Source organism: Ruditapes philippinarum, unplaced genomic scaffold (genome assembly GCF_026571515.1).
Source record: "Ruditapes philippinarum isolate M1 unplaced genomic scaffold, ASM2657151v2 ctg3855_1_1_1_1, whole genome shotgun sequence".
Taxonomy (NCBI): domain Eukaryota; kingdom Metazoa; phylum Mollusca; class Bivalvia; order Venerida; family Veneridae; genus Ruditapes; species Ruditapes philippinarum.
In genome coordinates, this window is record NW_026861459.1 from 122,695 (window position 1) to 142,484 (window position 19,790).

Sequence of the window (19,790 nt, forward strand, 5' to 3'; positions counted from 1 at the left end):
GAAACTTCAGAAGTGTTGATGTTGAGAAGAAAAGTGGAAGTGATTGAAATTGAGACAGTGGAGTGCGAAAAATATATGCACACGTCTCCAGAAAGAAAAAGGAGGGAGAAAAGTATGATAGCTTTTTCTATCAGGGTATTTATATGGGTACATCTAAATGCTGTAAAAATGATTGTTATTACAATGTATATTCAGTAGTCGAAGATACAGAAAAAGAATGCGTAGGGTTTATCTAATAAGACACTTTTCTACACAACATAAATTTTGGTGATAAAAATGTGAAATGGAAATGTATTGTTTCCTTTGTTAAAGTTTATTATTCATGACTTCTACAAGATGTTATGCATTTTCAATATAATTTGAACTATGATATTAATGTACATATATTTATTTTTTATCATTTTAATTATCTTTTAAAAAAGCCTGTCTCTGAAAGAAAAGCAAAAATATATACATTTAATGTAGAGAGGAATGCGGGAAATATTTGTGTTATAAATATTGTACTGATATCAAAGTAAATTGATTAATAGTGAATTAAACAAAATGACAAAATGCTAGTTTTTGAATTAACTATGTACCAGCTTGAACTGAAAGTGATAAGTCTATGCCACTAGTACAGAGCAAAGCATGCACATATTTGCAGTCTGGCCAGGCTTTGTTTAACTGATATCTTAATAGCTTAACATCTTTTGTTGTGTATATTTTTGTATTGAAATCAACGGGATTTATATTGATTGACGGTTCTAGATACAAAGCAAGATAAGTCATATATACAAATTCAGCATGAAATGGGTTAAAGATAAAAAGGAAACATTTGTAAGATGACTGAATTTAAGATGAATGCAAATTAAATTTATATTTACACAGCATTTATAGTTTCTAAACCAATAGAAGCAGTGAATGATAAAGAAGATTGATTTAAAGAAATGATCACACAAACATGAACTAGAATTGTTTAAAAACAAAAAGTATGTATGAAACTATTACTTAGGGAATACATTAGTACAAGACAATATCAAGAATTTCATTAAAGAATCGTGTAAATTTCCTGTGTATAGAAATATGTATTATGTACGATTTTTACTGAAAAAAAAACCAACAACCTCACAACCATATCACAGTTGTTTTAGTATGTTAAATACATTTTACCCTTTTTTAATGTACATGTATGTACTTCGTATATGGATGTGGCAAAAATAAAGAATAAACTTTTTACTTGTGTTATGCTACAGAAATTAAAAGATAAATGTTTTCGGTTCAACTTCATGTTGTAAATGTATGCCTAGATTAGACCACTTAAACTTTACATACGTTTACAGTGTTACAATTGAAGGTCACTGACCAAGATCCATGACGTAAGTGTGATTTTTATTGATTATTACCCTTTCTGAAATAAGACTTTTGCAACCGGCACAAATTCCCCCATTGGTTTACCTCAACTATTTGAGGATATATAGGGCTATCCTACTCACTCAAGCCTCGGTGTAACACTTTGGTTAAAGTTTTGCATGCAACATATTTCATTAACCACTAATGATATTTGAGAGCATAATAGGTATACATAATTTTGACAGAATTATTCTCCCTTTTTAACTTGAAAAATTCAGGGTTTCATGTTATTCTGACACTGATTTTGAGTGAAACTTTCCAAGGTCATTATTCTGACATTGATTTTGAGTGAACTGTGAAGTCAAAATACTTCTTTCAATTTTATTTTTATTTGCATGAACGATAAATAACTAATGTGGCCAAAGGACATTTCTGCAAAATTTCATGGGACTTTACCTGAAATGTTTACTTGTTCAAACGAGTGGGCAGTATTTTTTATACTTTTGGCAGATTTATATTTTAACTTAAAGATGTCAAATCAACTCTTGGTCATCACCAACATAACAGTCAATCTTTGAAATATAAAGTCTATTCAGCTTAACTTGACAATGACAAAAATGAGTATATTGTCACTTGAAACTGTTTAATATTAAAAAATGCCCAGTGGTAGAATACAAATACCGATACTTTGAACACTTGCTGTTCATGATTTGTCGGACAACTTTTAAATTTCATGACGACATTCGAGTATTGAAACAATTTTATGATTACGGTTGATAGAGTTAAGATTTTATTGCCCTATTTAGCGTTTTTAATTTTCTACTTTTCAAAAAAAGAAGAATTTATCCAACGGACCACATGATCGTACGTGCACGTAATTTTGTAGCACTGACGATTAGTGATATTGCAAAGTTTACCTCTTTGTATACATTGATTATTAAGAATATTTTGTTTTACAAGTCGTGCAGTATGTAATTTTCAAAGGAAATGAAATACGTCTTAACAAGTGATTATACAATGTATTGCTTTTATTACTGTTTATTAATACTGATTAATGATGTATTTCCATCGACCCTGACATGGTCATATCACGTTATTCCAGTCTAACCGATGGTGCTTTTTCTTGCATTATTTCTGGCACGAATGGGCTCCAGAAAAAAGCTACCCACACTCTGTTAGTTAGATGGCTCATAGCTTCGATGGCTGTATTGAAACATAGCGTTGAGGGGCAAGTTACTACAAGGTCATTAAGGTTATCAACGTTGATAGTAATAATCATTATATCTATATCAAAATGCTTAATCAATGCAGACAGTTCGAATCCTGCCAGGTACGTTCAATTTGTTCACGTAAGGAAACTATTCAGATAACTTAAATAAGATATATGTGACTCCACCTGGGTTCCAAATTGTACATGTATGACATAAAAGCCAACAAAAAACTTGAAACAAAAAAGCGGACACATAATAAATAAATGAATTGTATTTTCAGCAATGATTTTACCATTGAATAAATTATATCATATTTTTGTACTTAAGAAATATATAATGTTAGTTATGATGATATGATAACAGTTCAACTTAAGTTTGTTTGTTAATACGGCAAACTAGAATACTGTGATATAACTTCAAACTTACAGAAATTTTGTTAGCAACCTAACAAGAAACAACATATGCGCAAGTTAACATACTTTCTTACATCTAACTCAAACCCCGTCATTTAACTTGTAGAGGGAACTCTACATGTTCGACGCATACTTTCTTAGTAAATTACAAATATGAAATTTTGCCGCATTGTTTCTTTCTCTTTGTTGAAGAGAAAGCAAATAGCACTGTGAGGCTGCCCTTGGTTTGTCCGCTTGTTCCATACATTGACCGAGAAGATTGAGAGCTGTCTCCTTATGACCAAAGTTTCTTCCTGTAAAGGTAACCTTCACAAGGTTACTAAGTGCCAGTTGCTGATCTTGATGTCTTTGTAGATGACCGTATGTCTTGTATTGTAAAAAGTAGAGATAAGGGAGGGAATCAACAACAGCATGGTCCATCCAAGACTTTTCATTCATACTTCTATATGGCAAATCATCTTGAGTAGATCTCATCATTTCATACCGCAATTCTCGAGGCACACAATTTACTTCTGTCTGCATGAATATGACACAACATGATGTGATACTATTGATGCAATTTTCACTTAATTCACTGCATTTTCTCTGAAATTCCGCAGACCGACTTTCCCCTGGAAGTTCCCAGCAGCCACATACATGTTCAACAACAGTAGAATTATACCGACTTTTAGTTTGTCTCAGTATGAACTCTGCTCTATCCATATCACCTGCACAGTAGAACATAGAAGCTAGTTTAAGTCTGCCAGATGTGACATCTGAGTTCAAACCCAATGTAAGCCACTTTAGTGCTTCATATTGAACTGGATTATTCTGTCCAATACTTGATGACGCCATAATAAGACCTAGTGTAGAACAAAGAAATGGTGCCAGATAACGACTTGCAAGCTGTTCAAGTCTATTTCCCTCTACACTGTAGTATTTTAGCTTTAAGATAATTTGTTTGGGATTACATATGAGGCCATTTGACAAATAGTTGAAAATTAGTAATAGCCATCCGCTTATCTGTTTCATGAAGCTGATGAAAAGATTAGACGACCATTGTTCATATATTTCCAGTGAGGTTTGAAAACTACACGCAAAATGAACAATTGTACTCAGTTTGACTTGTAGTCTCTCGCTAATATTATCCATGCTTATTCGTAGTAAAAATCTACCATCGCTCTGTATTATGTCACATAATTTCTGTAAAACGTCTCGCTTCTCTTCAGCTGTAAATTGTCCGGCCATTAAGTTGTTATCAGAAATAATGAAATGCGGGCAATTTTCATTTTGAACACAGCTACGAAGTTCAAGCAAGCAGTATGATAAACATGTAAAAAGATTATCCCTTTTCCATATGTTTTGCTCTGTATTTTCTATACAATGTAATAAAACGGTTTTACACATAAAACTTGAAATAACTCTCACATTTTGTGCATTCACAAAGGATTTCAAAATTATTTTCATTAAAACATAGCATTGTAATTGCGTAATATTTAGATTAAACATCAAACATCTCTCTGGTAGAGAAGTAGATATTCTCCACTCTAATTCTGGATAAGTAGCAATCTTACTACTTGTGCCCACAACAAAACAAACACAGCTAGCTGAATATCTGACACATTCAGATGATAACCACCTCATAACACCGGGTCTTTCTAGAAATAGTGATACTGATTGAAGCTTTGAATCACAAGGGAAAGCAATTACAATGTCATTGTCGGAGTATCCATTATCTCCGGAGAAAGCATTTGATGGCCCGTGTCGCTCAACATTTTCTTCAATTAAAGGTGTTACTAATGTATTTCTTAATAATATTCTCCCAATGCTGTCTCTTATGTAATTTTCATCAGGAATGTTTGTCTCAAAAAGAGGTTCATCAGATTGAAGTAATTGTAGAAAACAATATCCTGGTGTTACATTTTCACCCTGTATCATAAGAAGATTTTTCTTATTTTGTTCCCACTCTGCCCAGTCTTGTATCACATTATAATCATAATCTACAAGTACCATATCAAGATCTGAATCAAGTTCTATAGTAGTGGTTCCTTCAGACTGACTCCCAAGATAATATTCAGTTTCGTTTATACCACATGATCTGCATGTAATCGTTGCTAAACTCTCACTCAGCATGAATATTCTTCTTCTTTTCATCACCATTTCCTCATTAACACCAACATCGTCTAATACCTCAGATAATTTCAGTGACAGAGTTTTACAATATTCAGGTGACTGAAACATCCTGTAATGATAATAAATATATTTCAATGTTAAAACATTAGGAACGAGTAAATGATAATATAGAATAACTTATGCTGTTACTTGATATTAAACGAGATATAAAGATATTAAAGTTTCCAGTGTTTTTCTGTTAAAAATGTGCAATGCTTTCTGTTTAAATTATCTTTGATATAACATGTTTGGTTTTATGGAAATCAAGAGAAAGTGCAAAAGATTGCATTATTTCATTGATAAAATAAACTGTATTTTCCTAAGGTACATGCTAAAAAGAAATCAATTGAAGAATGATAATATAAAAATTCTCATGAAATTTTATCTTTTTTACTTCCCTTTTCGGTTTCGAATAGATAAAAATAAATTCAATACATTTTACACCATTACACATCTCATTTCTATCAATCTCATATTGGAATGTTACAAATGTACAAAAATCGCATTATGTATCAATAACATTTCTTTGAACAGTTAACAAGTATCAATTAGAATATTTCTGAAAATTGATATTTAAAAACTGAAGGAACTGACCTAGGAGAAATACTTGCTTTACTTGCTGCAAAGATTTTTTTCTATATGAACGAATTTGTATTTTTAAACTTATTTTACATAATAAGTATATATACAGGTATACATAATTTTGCATATATATCCTAACAGGGACAAAGAGTTGCGATTGATATTATCGGTGTGCCATGTAATTAAAAAAATACAAAAAATATTCATGTACACTTTGATATGACATATGTTGATATTATTATGTTGTGTATTTTGCTAGAACCTGTAATGAATTCTGCTCCGTTCTACATCTTTGAAACAGATCTACAGCCATGTAAAAATTAACTAAAATTAACATTTTACCGTTTAATTGCATCTTTTCTTGGTTTAAAAGGAGCTGGTAAAACCTGTAGCAATATCATTTTTTCTATCTTTATCTATGCATTTTTAATTTCTAAAAACTCCAATTGTAGCAAATAACCAGTTTCAACAATTTCATCAGAGTTTTTTCCCTTTAATAGATATTGTTAAAAGTGTTCTTAATTAATATTTTTATACCAATCGGAAAAACTCGGCTATTATTCACAATAACCTTGGATATAACATAGATTGAAAGTAATTCTACCACGCGGTTAAACATGTAAAAATAAACAGAGGGTGTTATCTTTGAAATATATAACAAATGTATATATTTAACATCAAAGAAAAATGAAAACTATTCGGTACTATGATTGAAAATATATATGACAATCATAATCAATCTGAAATGTCCACTGATTTGGAGTCATATCCAAATCCAAATCATTGTCAATAGGAAGACATTATGCACTTTCGATTTCTATGACCATAATTATATAAAGTTACATAACACTGATGTTAATTTACTTTTTGAACTTAGAAAATTCTGGGTATGCAACACCAATCTTCAAAACCACTGAAGGTGTTCATTTGAAACTTAATTCATAACTGCGGGCTTTTAAGCCGAGGTCACTGTCCAAGGCCTGTAATTCTGGCATAGATTTTGATAGAATTATGGCCCTTTTTTAACTTAGTTAAAGTTTTGTATGCTCCCCTTGACTGAAAATTTATCTAGTTCTACAGATTCTTATACTTAAGTTAACAACCACAAAAGCTTTAAAGATAAACAGATAACTATATCTTAAATTGATTTCAAAGTGCTGCAACATCTCAATGGATTGAGATAGAGTCAAATGCTTTTCAGCGTTGGTTACACGTTACCTTATGATCAATCTGGGGTCATTTATAGCCTCTCACAAGTTCAAAATTTTCTTGGCGATGAGGGAGACTCCGCCCCCCTTCAAACCCCTCAACATTTCTCAAACAAAAACAAGTGTTGGGGCCTAAATAAGGCATTTTTTCACCATTTGAGACAACAAAAAAGGGGGGGTAAAAAATGCGTTAAAAGGCGTGTATATAACGTAATGGGTTAAGACACAATTTCAGGTAAAAAATTATTGAAAATAAAATAAAAATGTAGGCAATAATTCAATATATATTATTAGTTAGATGCACAGTAACTTACTTTTAAATGTTTTGAGATGTGTTTATGATAATAAATCTTTTCCGATGCTGATCCGTGAAATTTAAATTTTAAGCCTCAAACAGATTTTGAGTAAATGTATTGGTTTAAAGCAGCACGCCTCAAAAAGATATATGTCTTACATATATTTCAAAATCTCTCCTCAAAAGCAATATATAGTTGGAAGATTCCGAAATGACACTTTAAAATGTTCCTATTTTAACTCCGAAAACAGACAGTTCGCTTTCCCGCCAACGGGATATACCTTCTTTTGTAATATTTTGGACTTCTTTCATTTGGGTTTTTTCTAGTACCACGTGATGGTATATGACCAAGCGAGACTTCTCGGCTCTTTCCGTGAAATTTCGGATAAGAACCTCAAACACTATAGTAAAAATACACAGAACGATAAAGAATATCGATGTACGGTTTTTTCGAACCACTGTTATGACACTTGACCACGTCTAATTTATCTCTTCTATTTATTTTGGCTTCCGCAATAGTAACACAGTAGATTATGCAAAGAAGAAACACAATAAATTGACGCTTTTTTACCAGTGGTGACTTCCCACTTCAGACTTCACAGTGTGTACCTAATGTATAGTATATCAGAAAAGTGAAGTCTGAAGTTTGCAGCGTGAAGTTTGAAGCATGAAGTTTGAAGCGTGAAGTTTGAACACTGAAGTTTGAAGTGTGAAATTTGAAGTTTAAAGTGTGAGTTTAAAGTGTGAGGTCTGAAATTCAGAATTTCGTTTAATATATGAATGACGTAAGAGTATAAAGATTAGCAGTGCTAACAGCCAGATAGACTTTGAGTCTCTGTCTAAGTTTTTACTGAGTATCAATGGATTTTGTACTACATATTTATATTTATTCCTTAAAGTAAAGGTACATTTTAAAGGTTATGTGCCATCGATTTCTGGATTCTACATTTAAGGTCAACTGTACGAGGAGCATGGAGAAGTGTCCTACTCATACAAAGTCCCATATCATAATAATGTGACAAGGTTTATAATTATACTGTTTATATTGCCAGAATTACATGTATTTCTTCGTAAACATTGAATTTTACATATCTTTAACTTCTTTATTTCGTCAGGGATTTAATTCAAACTTCATAAGTTGATTGCTACCTATGTGATTGGATTTATAACTCTAGCTCCTGTATTTCCTTATTCTGAACTTGAAATTTATTCAAAATTGTTATATTTATTTAGCTTGACCTTTTTGAAGAATATAAAGCTAATGCTGCAGTCAGGTTATTAATGCTAATGCTGTTGCTGTCCTAACAATTTAACGTTGGTCATAATTATTTTACCACCATACGTACACAGTTTCCAAATAACACTCTGAATTGTAACTTAAAACGAACCAATGACGTACTGATGACCAGTAAACCACATGATCAATTATCAAGAAATATTAAATTTGAACTTGTGAATTTCACACTTTAAACTTAATACTTAAAACTTCACACTTCACTCTGCAAGCTTTAGACTTCACGCTTCATACTTTTCTTCACGCTTCAAACTTAACATTTCTTATATACTATAAATTATATACAAAACGTGAAGTGTGAAGTGGGAAATCACCACCGGTCTTTCGTACTTTTGCCGTTTGCTTACAATGGTTAGTTAATATTCTTATGTACATAGAACGTTATCTGTGTATAATTTTGAAATGACATTGAAAGTCTTACAATGTTATGTTCATCTTAGTATTGAAGATATACTCCAATAAAATAAAATATACTCCGTGAGTTTTTGTGCTCGCGCGTGTGTTTTTGTCATGGTAGAAATGAAAACAAATAATTGATAACCATTTTATATTGTTTCACTGACAGATATGTGCTATAGTTTCCCTTTCTCCTTTTTATCTGTTCACGTTTTATCATTTTTTTTCTGGTTAGAAAATTTCATCCTTAATTTTTTAATTAGCCGGTACTTATCTTACTATATTTTTCACGAAACACAGATTCTGAAACTTTTCTAATTGATGAATTCAATTTTCCACTTTTTTCTATAATAATAAGTAATCTCTCCCTAATATGGCGTTCTTTTTCCAATCAGTAGAACGATAAAATAAGCATTATTTTTACTATTGTATTTATACTTTTGACATTTGTCACTTTTTCTTTTTATATTGTTATCCATCCTATAGAGTTCAGATTGTTAGGGTTATCTAGTATGTATACTCAGGCTTAGTCTGTATTGCTGTCTTGTATAAAATAGTGTTACCTGCTTGTATATCCAAATGATTAATTGCCTAAATTCATGCAGGGTGGCAATTGGATTATTCAATCGTGTGGCAATAAGTTCAGAACATATCTGTTTTTCTCCGGGGCAATTCGTATTCTTTTGACATAATTACTTGGGCTGATATTTCGCTAATTATACATATGGCTTATTCTGATCTGTTCACTTTTATATAAGGGACTAAATCATTTAAATATCACTAACAGTTATACAACCTACTGAATGACCACCTTTGACATAAACAGTTGGCAATGTGAACTATTTTAAGATCAAATCTTATTTTTAAAGATAGTTTTTTTGCGGAGATGTAGAAATGGATCCTGGTTCTGATAGTGTAATATCATCTAAAACCGGCTTTTCCATATTTCGCCAAAATAAAATTAATTGCGTTGCTGATAATTGGCTAGACTACGACATTTTATGCTACATAGAAACTCACTTAAGTAATAATGTCATTTAATTTTCAATTTCTCTAGACGGATATTGTCATTTGTATAAAAAAAGACTGTAATTCATATTCTGGCGGAATACTGATATGTATCTGATAGACTTATTTCAAAATAACTGAATGATCTTGAAGCCTTTTTTAAAGAATCTGTTTAGGTTGAAATAAGAAAATCACAAGAAAGAATTCTGATATGTACAACATATTGACCTCCAAGCTATATTAATGATTACTAGAGTAAAATGACCATGTGTATAGTAAAAGCATCTGAACTTTGTCCAAAGATAGCAATTATTGATTATAAAAAACGAAGGCAAATTAAATTCGAGTAATCATAACCATCGAAATATCTCATTATTAAATGGTAAGCGTAGTAACATTACTGATAAATTTCGCCAATACGGGACTGATTGCGAAATAGAAAATTGTATGTGCAGCTACCAAAAGGTGTACATTCAACTTTATCAACTGAGAAAATAACTACTTCTTTGCTGCTTTTTTCTAAACTATGTTAATGATATTGATTATAATATATTAAGCATAACCCGCCTCTTTGCAGTCGATAGTGATGCCAATTTCTTCTAGCATCGTGAGTTTTATAGAAAACAACTAAATACTGATCAACATACTCTTCAATACTGATCTCATAAGTTCAAAATAAGGTTTGACCATACTTCAAAGGTTAAACATAGTGTCACATGAAGTGTGACACGGTTAAATATTTCTGTCTTAATGGTTGACATTAATTGATGACAGGTTGCTAGTTTTGTTTGTTTTTAATTTCACTACGTTGTTAGTTTTGACGTAAAACATAAATTAGATCAGAATAAATATAGATCAATCATAATAAGACTGCTAACAATCTGTACTTATGAACTTAATTAAAATCGATACATGTGATATAGAAAATACAGCTTTTGCATGTTCAATACAGATAACTAGGTATTCATTTTGCGTGTATTTCAAAGTACGTTTATACACTTAGATGAAGAGGTGTTAGCAGCAGTAGCTTTGGCAGAGTTTTCCGAATATAACATTATAACGGGCGAGCTTCTGTACATCCTGCAACTTGAAAACGTTGCCTAAGGTGTCGAATAGCACAAGAAGGGCATTCAATATTCATAGTGACGGCATTCAGAGTCATAGCCAATAGCACGTTCGCGTAAATTGTGCGAAATTCTAGGCATATCAAAAATAAAGAAACATGGAAAAAATATCAGCGTCTTTTTATTTTTGACATAAAATTACACTGAAGGTTTCATGTCTTATCCACGAATCTGCTGGTCCGTTCTTGTGAGTAAAAATTGCGGGTTTCTCCAGCAAAACGAGTAAAAATTTAGTTAAAATTTGTTTTATCTGACTCGAATATATGTAGATTATTTGACATTTTTATGTTTTCCAATAACACTAATCTCCGCTTAATCTCAGGGGAAGTTTCTTTTTTTTGTTCAGTATATATTGTTCATGATATGTTCATAAATTCTTCCAAGGGTAGTTCGTAAAATGTCCTATTTGCATCCTTTGTCTTTAAACCTCGGAAAGATAACTTTTGAAATATGGGTAGCTTTAATGACATGAACAATTGTTTCTTGTACGGGAAAAGTATAATTAAATAACTTCTCAAGTCCTTGAACATCATAAAAACTGAAAGTCTTGCAGTAGCGGTACATTAGCTTAAGCAAAAGGCCATGTTTATGAATTGAATATACACCACCTTTGCTTTCTATGATAAGTACTATTAAACTTAAATGCAATCGATAAATCGGTACAAAAGTACTATAAACTACTGTTATTATAAAGATTGGTGTATATTCATTTTAAACTAGTTTATATTTTTTATAAAAAAAAATATAATGACACGAACTACGAAGTAAAACAAATTGTGTACAAATTTTGTGTTTGTGCGATGCTAAATATTTTTACAATCGTAAGACTATTTCATTAATGAATACGATATATCTTAAACTTTACATTTATATTTCATAAAGAATATTTACAACTTTATCATTAGCGCTATCGCCTTATTTACGGATGGTCAATGAAAAAAAGGTTGGTGACAATCATAATTTCTCAACATTTTTATCAGAATTATTTTAACATTTGATTCTTCTTCTACTCAAAAGAGGGCTTCATATATTGGTAAGGCTTGAATATCCAAGGGAGTTACGATGAGAGCTGATAAAGACAATAAAACACCGTTTTTAATATAAAAGACAATGATTTAAGCTTTATTGTTTGGTTATTATTAATGACAAGAGACACAAAACACTTTTAGTTAAGATTTAGCAAGTAATCTAGATCCAGATTTGTGGACAACATTTGTTGTATTGTTAACCGGGTGATCTTTAATAAGACGCATACTTTTCTTTGGAATGATACGATTTATGTCGCGGGTCGTCAAAAAACAATTCAAGGAAATGAAAACATTCAACTTGCCCTTTTTTAATGTCTTGCTTTATTGCAAAACATATATTATTTACCTTTTCTTCAAATGGGAAGACACTGTTTTATCTCCGGACTCTGAATCACAAATCTGTATTTTTGGCAAAGGAAAATCTCCATAAATTTTTAAATCCAAAACATCTTTACGCCCAAATACATTTTGTGTGTTGCAAAATTGATTATAAATATTTGGAAATGAATATAAAACTTGAAAACTTTATTTTAAAGTTGAGTGTTGATCAGAGAAAAGGTGATCATATCTCATGATAAAAAAACTTTGTAATCATTTATGATCTCTTACTAGATTATAACCTACAATCTACGTCATGTAATTCTACCAGCAGATACCTGTAAATAGAACTGTCTGTATTTGTTCTGGATATCACATTTTAATGTTCAATGAGTTCAGTAAACAAAAACAGATAAACACTGTTAGTCTTATCGCATAATACATTAAACGGCTCAACATTATCATAATTTGTCATGTGAACTTAATCTTTACAATGTAAATTAAACATCTGTAACATAGCTATCTCGTGACATAAAATGTGACATCTTTTTATCTATGTAGTAAATGTGTGATGTAAACGAACGAACCTGTTATCTAATGAAGCACATACCATAGTTAGTAAGGCATTTCAAAAAGTACTCCTGACTGCTTAAAACATGGACTCCAACAGAAAATTAAATTAAATGAAACATAGAAATTAATTGTGCTAGATGGCAAAAGAAATTCATCTCGGGAATCATCTTTCGAATTTCTTTAAACTTATTCAACATTCAACTCCACTTCGAAATTCACCTATTATTGAATCTTGAAATTCAATCTTTGACTTCAAAGCTAGCTCGAAATTCAGCTTCACAAAAAATGTAATATTTACATCGAAATCCTACTCAAACTCAAAACACACATTTTAAATTATTAAAAATCATATATATTAATTTCGATTCATAAGTTGGTTTAAAATCTTCAACACGAAAGTCATGTGGAATTTTGCTCTTTGAGCTGGATCGAAATTTAACTCAAGCTCGAAATTCTCGTTTACACACAAATTAACGAATGATAAGTTTGTATTTCGACCATCGAACCTTCTCTAAGTTCAATTTTATTACGAAATTCAACAGATGTAGAAATCAAGCTTCGATATTCGACATGACTTGAAAGTCAACCAATTTAAATTTTGAATTGAAACATCGATATGTATTTTTTTTTAATTCGTCTTCGAGCCAGATTAAAGTTTAACTACGCTACGAAATGGAACTAATGTACATGCTGAAATTCGATCATTTTGTCTGCGCTTGCTAAAAATTCAACTTTAGCTCAAATTCAACAACAGGATTCAAATGTCAATCTTCGAGTTGACTCAAATTCAATTTCAAATTGAAAATCAACATATGAAAATTTTTAATTTCAATTATCAAGCATCTTTGGAATTCAAATCCAGCTTGAAAGTTAGATAGAATTTCAAATTTCTCCCTCCGACCTGATTTGAAATTCGATTCAGACTTAAATTAAAATTAAAACAAAAATGAAATTAAACCCGACTTAAAATTCAACATACAAAACCAGGTAATTTTTGTCTATGAGCTGGCTCAAATTTGAGGTATGAAGTTCTTCATCATCAATTTTCGAACTGGCCAAGAATTTAACTACAACACGGAATTCAAATATATTAAAATTGAAATTCAGCTCTTATATATTTTAAGTTCGTTTTTTTAGCTGACAAGAACTTTTTATCTGTATATCAAACGAATTAAATCTAGAGCAAAATGAAACGAGTGTTGTTGGGGTCCTTGCCGATGGGCCTTTGCTTGGGATCGCTCAAAGAATGCCGCCCACCCTTTTCATCTTTATTTTCCTAATGTCAACTTTGAAGAAGAAATATTTTTAGCTCACCTGAGCTTGCTCAGGGTGAGTTTTAAGGATCGTTGAATGTCCGTTGTCTGTCGTCCGGCGTCCGTCCACATTTGTTCGTTTACACTCCAGCGGTCACATGTTTGCCTCAATCATCATCAATCTTTGTCAGAATGCTTGTATAGGTAATTGCTCAGATAAGTTCGAACATGCGACATATCGAATTAAAAACTATGCCACCGGAGCTAATAATAGAAAAATCTTGTAAACACTCTAGTGGCTACAGTTTTGATCAAATATTCTGGAAATTGGTCTGAAAGTTTGTTTTGATGATTTCTAGGTCAAGTTTGAATATTGGTTACCTGGGATCAAAACTAGGTCACACTGCCCAAATATGGAATCACATTGTTAACACTCTAGATAATTGGTCGGATAAGTTCGAACATGGGTCATGGAAACATGGTCACAGGAGCTAAAAAAAGAAAAATCTTGTTCACACGCTAGTGTCTACTGTTATCCAAATATCCTGGAAATCGGTCTGAAAGTTTGTTTTCATGATTTCTATGTCAAGTTTAAATATGGGTCACATGTGGTCATAAACTAGGGCACACCGCCAAAATAAAACCTTGTTAACATTCTAGTGGTCATATTTTTGACTCAATCATCATCAACCTTTGTCAGGATGCTTGGCTAGATAACTGGCCGGATGAGTTCGATGGGTAAGGTGAGCGATCTAGGGCCATCTTGGCCCTCTTGTTTAAAAAGTAATATCCGGGCATATACTAATCGAAAAAAGCTTCAAAGTCAAATGACTTGAGGTCTGCATTTAATGTTTGTTATGGCAAATAGCCATTTCTTTGGCACGCTAGCCAACACGCCATGTCATGATGAAAGATTAACTGACAAAAATTTGGAGCGCTGTTTTCACACAAACATCGTGTGTACAAGTTTGGTTTTCACCCAATGTCAAAATCTCAAGTCAACTAATCACCTGATCAAGTAATCTTATCAATAAACTTGAATTTTGATTATTACAGTGATTATGTTAAATATGATGAAGTGCTTTGATAAATATCACATGTGTTATATATTGGGATTATTAGATTAACATGATATGTTTGACTTTGCCCTTTGATTTAGTGATACAAGTGTTCCATTTACATGTTTATTAAGTTTAGAAAGCTCATTATCATACCATGTATGTATATTCACATATCTCGATTCGAATGTACTTGTCTTATTGGTGTTAACAAAACATTGATGTTTGTTCCGTTAATTTTTTTTTCTGTTTTTTTTTTTTTTTTTTTTTTTTTTGCTTCTTTTTAATGATCTATAATTGCTGTTTGAACACTTGAATACATCTTTGATGTTCACAATTTTCAGGTTTTAAAGCACAGTTGCTTACTTCTTTGAATGTAACGTAAAATATTACTAAAGTTTTACCACTGTGGTCTAAAAATAATCAAATCGAGGCTGCAATATTTTCATTTTTTCACGTTTTGGCTAATTTTCATTTTATTAATTTGATATAGTATATAAACAAAATAGAAAGAAAACTTATAATATGTTCATAAAATGATGTTGATTCTTTAAAAGTTAGTTTTTAAAATATCATTTATTTTTATGGTGACTTGAAAATAAAAAAGAATTATTTGGATGAAAGTTATTTTATTTACTTTTACATGAATACGTTCATTTTAATCATGCATGAATGCAGAAATGACATATTTCGATATAATGTCAATTGTATACATTGTAAATATGAAAAAAATAATAAGTTGTTATGGCTATATACTAAATAATAACTGTTTTCATTTGTCTGTTTTACGTTCGTTTCTTAAGTTATAATTTCCTTGGATGACGTCATAATATCAGCAGAGGGAGTCAATGTTATATCGTGCAGATACAGAATGCCGTTAGGGCCATTGCCTATGAATGTGTTGATCTGAAACGCGATAGTCGATAGTACGATGGTGAAAACGCGAAATCACAAAACAACGATGGTGAAAACGCGAAAGCACGATGATTAAAACGCGAAAGTATGATGATCGCCTATGAATGGTTTGATCTGAAACGCGATACTCGACAGTACGATGATGAAAACGCGAAATCACGAAACTACGATGGTGAAAGCGCGAGTGTACGATGGTGAAAACACGATAGTTTATCTCGTTTTCATCATCGTAGTATCGTACTGCCGCATTTTCATCATCGTACTATCGCGTTTTCATTATTGTGATTTCGCGTTTTCACCATCGTACTATCGACTATCGCGTTTTAGATCAACACATTCATAGGCTATGGCCCTGACGGCATTCCGTATGCAGACGCATCATCATTCAACCTTATTTACGTAATAGTTATAGTACATGAAACAAGTTTGTTACGAGGATATAACACTTCCTGGGGCGACATCAAGGGGGTGCTTCTGCTTAAAAATGGCGAGGCCGTTAGGCCGAGACAATTCTTTTTGCAGATGTCGCCCCAGCCAGTGTTATACCACCGTAACTAACGAGTTTCATATACTATAACTGTTTTATCGCAATGACATGTTTTCTTTTTTTGTAATAGAAACAAATGAATAAATAAATCGTTAGCAACATTATAGTTATTTATGATAAGGCAGTGTTTTTCAAGTTGTTTTCGCTGCCGCAAAAAAAATATACAAAAGACATCCAATGATTGTAAACTGTCAAGATTAAAGGGCTTTTTTCAGTGGAAATAATTTATTCAGCGGAGGTACCTTTAGAGAGTAAATTTCATTTCATTAATTAGCTTTGTTTATATTTTTAATTGTATTTATTTATTTTATTTTATTTTATTGATTCCATTTTTTTATTTTATTTTTATTTGTTTTTGCTACTGGGAATGGTCGTTATCACTGTCCCATTACAGCCTATATGAAAAAAAACTGCATTAATATATACAAAGTGCGAAGAAAACTCGACCTATATATAACAGTCGAGTTTTTTCCTATACGAATCAATGAAAAAACTGTACTGTTATATATCAATACAGTTTTCAAATGTTAGAACAAAAGAAAAAATCCAAACCATGCGATAAAAAAGCATTAATGCAAAGCATCAAAGGGCGTCCAAGCAAGAAATTCAGCAAGTGAATATGAACTAGTAGACACCTGATGACAGGAAATTCTTATAATCGTTTCAATGGTTAATTGGTTTTTTACCAAAATTATATATCATTTATGACTGGGCAGACAAAATAAGTTGTTCATCATGAACATTGGTAGGCATGCTAGAGATTAAAATATAGGAACTTGAAATTCTATCAATATTAACGATAATATTCAAATAATATACAGGTTTATAATATCCAAAATATACCCCTATTTGGTATAAAGTTTAGGGTATATATTTAGATATTATCATTGATATTGGTTATTTGTTATTATTTCAAGTTCATGTGGTATTTTCTTTGGAACATAAAAAATAGCAGTCAAAATGAACAAAGTCTGTTAATTGATTTATTGGGAGGTCAGTCTACTATCTTAATGAATTACCTCAGAAACCTCGTCTGACCCACCTGAGTGTTTACATTCCTATCAATAAATCCATAACAACTCATGTTAAAATTGCAGACGAAAGTTTCTTTTGTTAAAATGTCACAATTTTCGGCAAATGAATATTCCACTCATACTACCATTCACAGTTATCTAAAGAGACTGGCTTTATAGTATACTATTGCTAGACCTGTTAACCAAAATAAAAGCGACATTTAAAGTTATGAACTAGGTCTATTTCAATATTCACGGTGCAATCAGGGCCGATAAAAGGAAAACCGAAGAAACCTACCGAAAAGACAATTTCTATGATACAGCAATTCGTAAAGATGGCCTACTTAATGTTTTACTATAGATTTATAAAGAGTGCAATTTATTGTTTGAATATGTTTCTGCAAAATTTTCCTCCAGTCATAGTGCAACACGAATGACCGTTTCGTTAAACTAGATTTACTTCTATAAATAGATTGTCGGACTTTCACAATGTTAATGTCATCATCTATTTATAGGTACAGCAGTAACATAAATAATAACCCACATGATTAATAAAAAAACCCCGAAAAGTGCGATAAATTGACGGATAAGATAATTTCATTTGAATATATTTGCATTGCGAAATTTTGCAGTACGCTATTCATTATACATATCGCGACTCATACCAATAGGAATGATCGGCAATTATGAAAGACGAAAACGCCCGAGAAGTTGCAATTGCCCTTTCATAAAATCTGGGGCGCCGCTCTTCGGCGCGGACGCCAATAACAAATTGCAAATAATGCGCCGGGAACTCAGGCCTATGATTTTAATATTGAGAAAATTCAAGTAACTAGAGTAGATATTAGTATCTAAATGGCTGAATGTAATGGAAAATAATGTCTTTATATGTAATATATGTCAATTATTCTGTACAGGCTTAAAAACCGAACCATCTAGAATACTTTTAGAAACATGTGTATAACGTATATATGACTCAAGCCTCTTGTAAGAATGGCCATGTCTGTACAATTTGTATGATCGAATGCAATGTGTACACGGATAAATTGATCATCAAAATATTATGCACAACCTAATTCGTTGTTGAAAAATATTGATCATTGACAACATCTTATTGTTTTACGTGTTATGCCTGATGTTGCTTTCAGAAGAAAGGGAAAATAAAGGACAAATATCTTGATATATTGATAATTATATCTAAAATGCATTGACAATTTAGGGTAAAAAACATTGAACCCCGATTCAAGTGTTTATTATTTGGTATCATACCTAAAAAAATATACATGAAAGGCCCTATTATAAATGATTTCGCATTATATTATAATTGGCATTGTAAATAAAGGTTTTTATGCACATCTTTGCAGGCTTTGTTTAACTGATAGTTTTATAGCATACCATCTTTTGTTTTGTATATTTTGTATTAAAATCAACGGAATTAATATCGACTGATGGTTCTAAATACAAAACAATATAAATAAAATATACACACTCAGCATATTATGGGTAAAAGATAAAAAGAAATCATTTGTAAGATGACTGAATTTAAGATGAATGCAAATTATATTTAAATTACACAGGATTTATTGTTTCTAAACCAAAAGTATTTATATTAGTGAATGATAAAGATTTATTTAAAGAGATAAACATATTCAAATTGTTTAAAAACAAAAAGATTGTATGAAACTATTACTTAGGAAAACATTAGTACAAGACAATATCAATATCATCTGTACAACTTCATATTGTAAATGTATGACTAGATTTGACCACTTATAACTTTACAGACGTCTACAATGTTGCAATTGAAGGTCACTGACCGAGATTTATGACTTGCGACTTTTACTGATTATTACCCTTTCTTAAATAAGACTTGCAACAGGGACAAATCCCCCTTTGTTTTACCTCAACTATTCGAGAGAAAAAAGGTATCCTACTCACTCAAGCCTCGATGTAACACTTTGGTTAAAGTTTTGCATGCAACATATTTCATTAACCACTAATGATATTTGAGAGCATAATAGGTATACATAATTTTGACAGAATTATGCTCCCTTTTAGCTTGAAAAATTAAGGG

The 19,790-nt window shown here is 31.5% G+C and overlaps 2 protein-coding genes across 2 annotated transcripts in view; one reads left to right on the top strand and one right to left on the bottom strand.

Annotated features, from left to right (window-relative positions):
• The window catches only part of LOC132715670 (histone acetyltransferase KAT2B-like), a 67,145-nt gene that overhangs the window by 11,394 nt on the left and 35,961 nt on the right, over positions 1 to 19,790 (top strand). The window lies entirely within an intron of this gene.
• LOC132715669 (uncharacterized) overlaps positions 2,340 to 19,790 on the bottom strand; it is a 32,609-nt gene continuing 15,158 nt past the window's right edge. The window contains exon 2 of the mRNA XM_060698708.1: positions 2,340 to 5,174. Coding sequence (XP_060554691.1) covers positions 3,068 to 5,173 — 2,106 coding nt within the window. The 5' untranslated portion in view covers position 5,174 and the 3' untranslated portion in view covers positions 2,340 to 3,067. The remainder of the gene's footprint in view (positions 5,175 to 19,790) is intronic.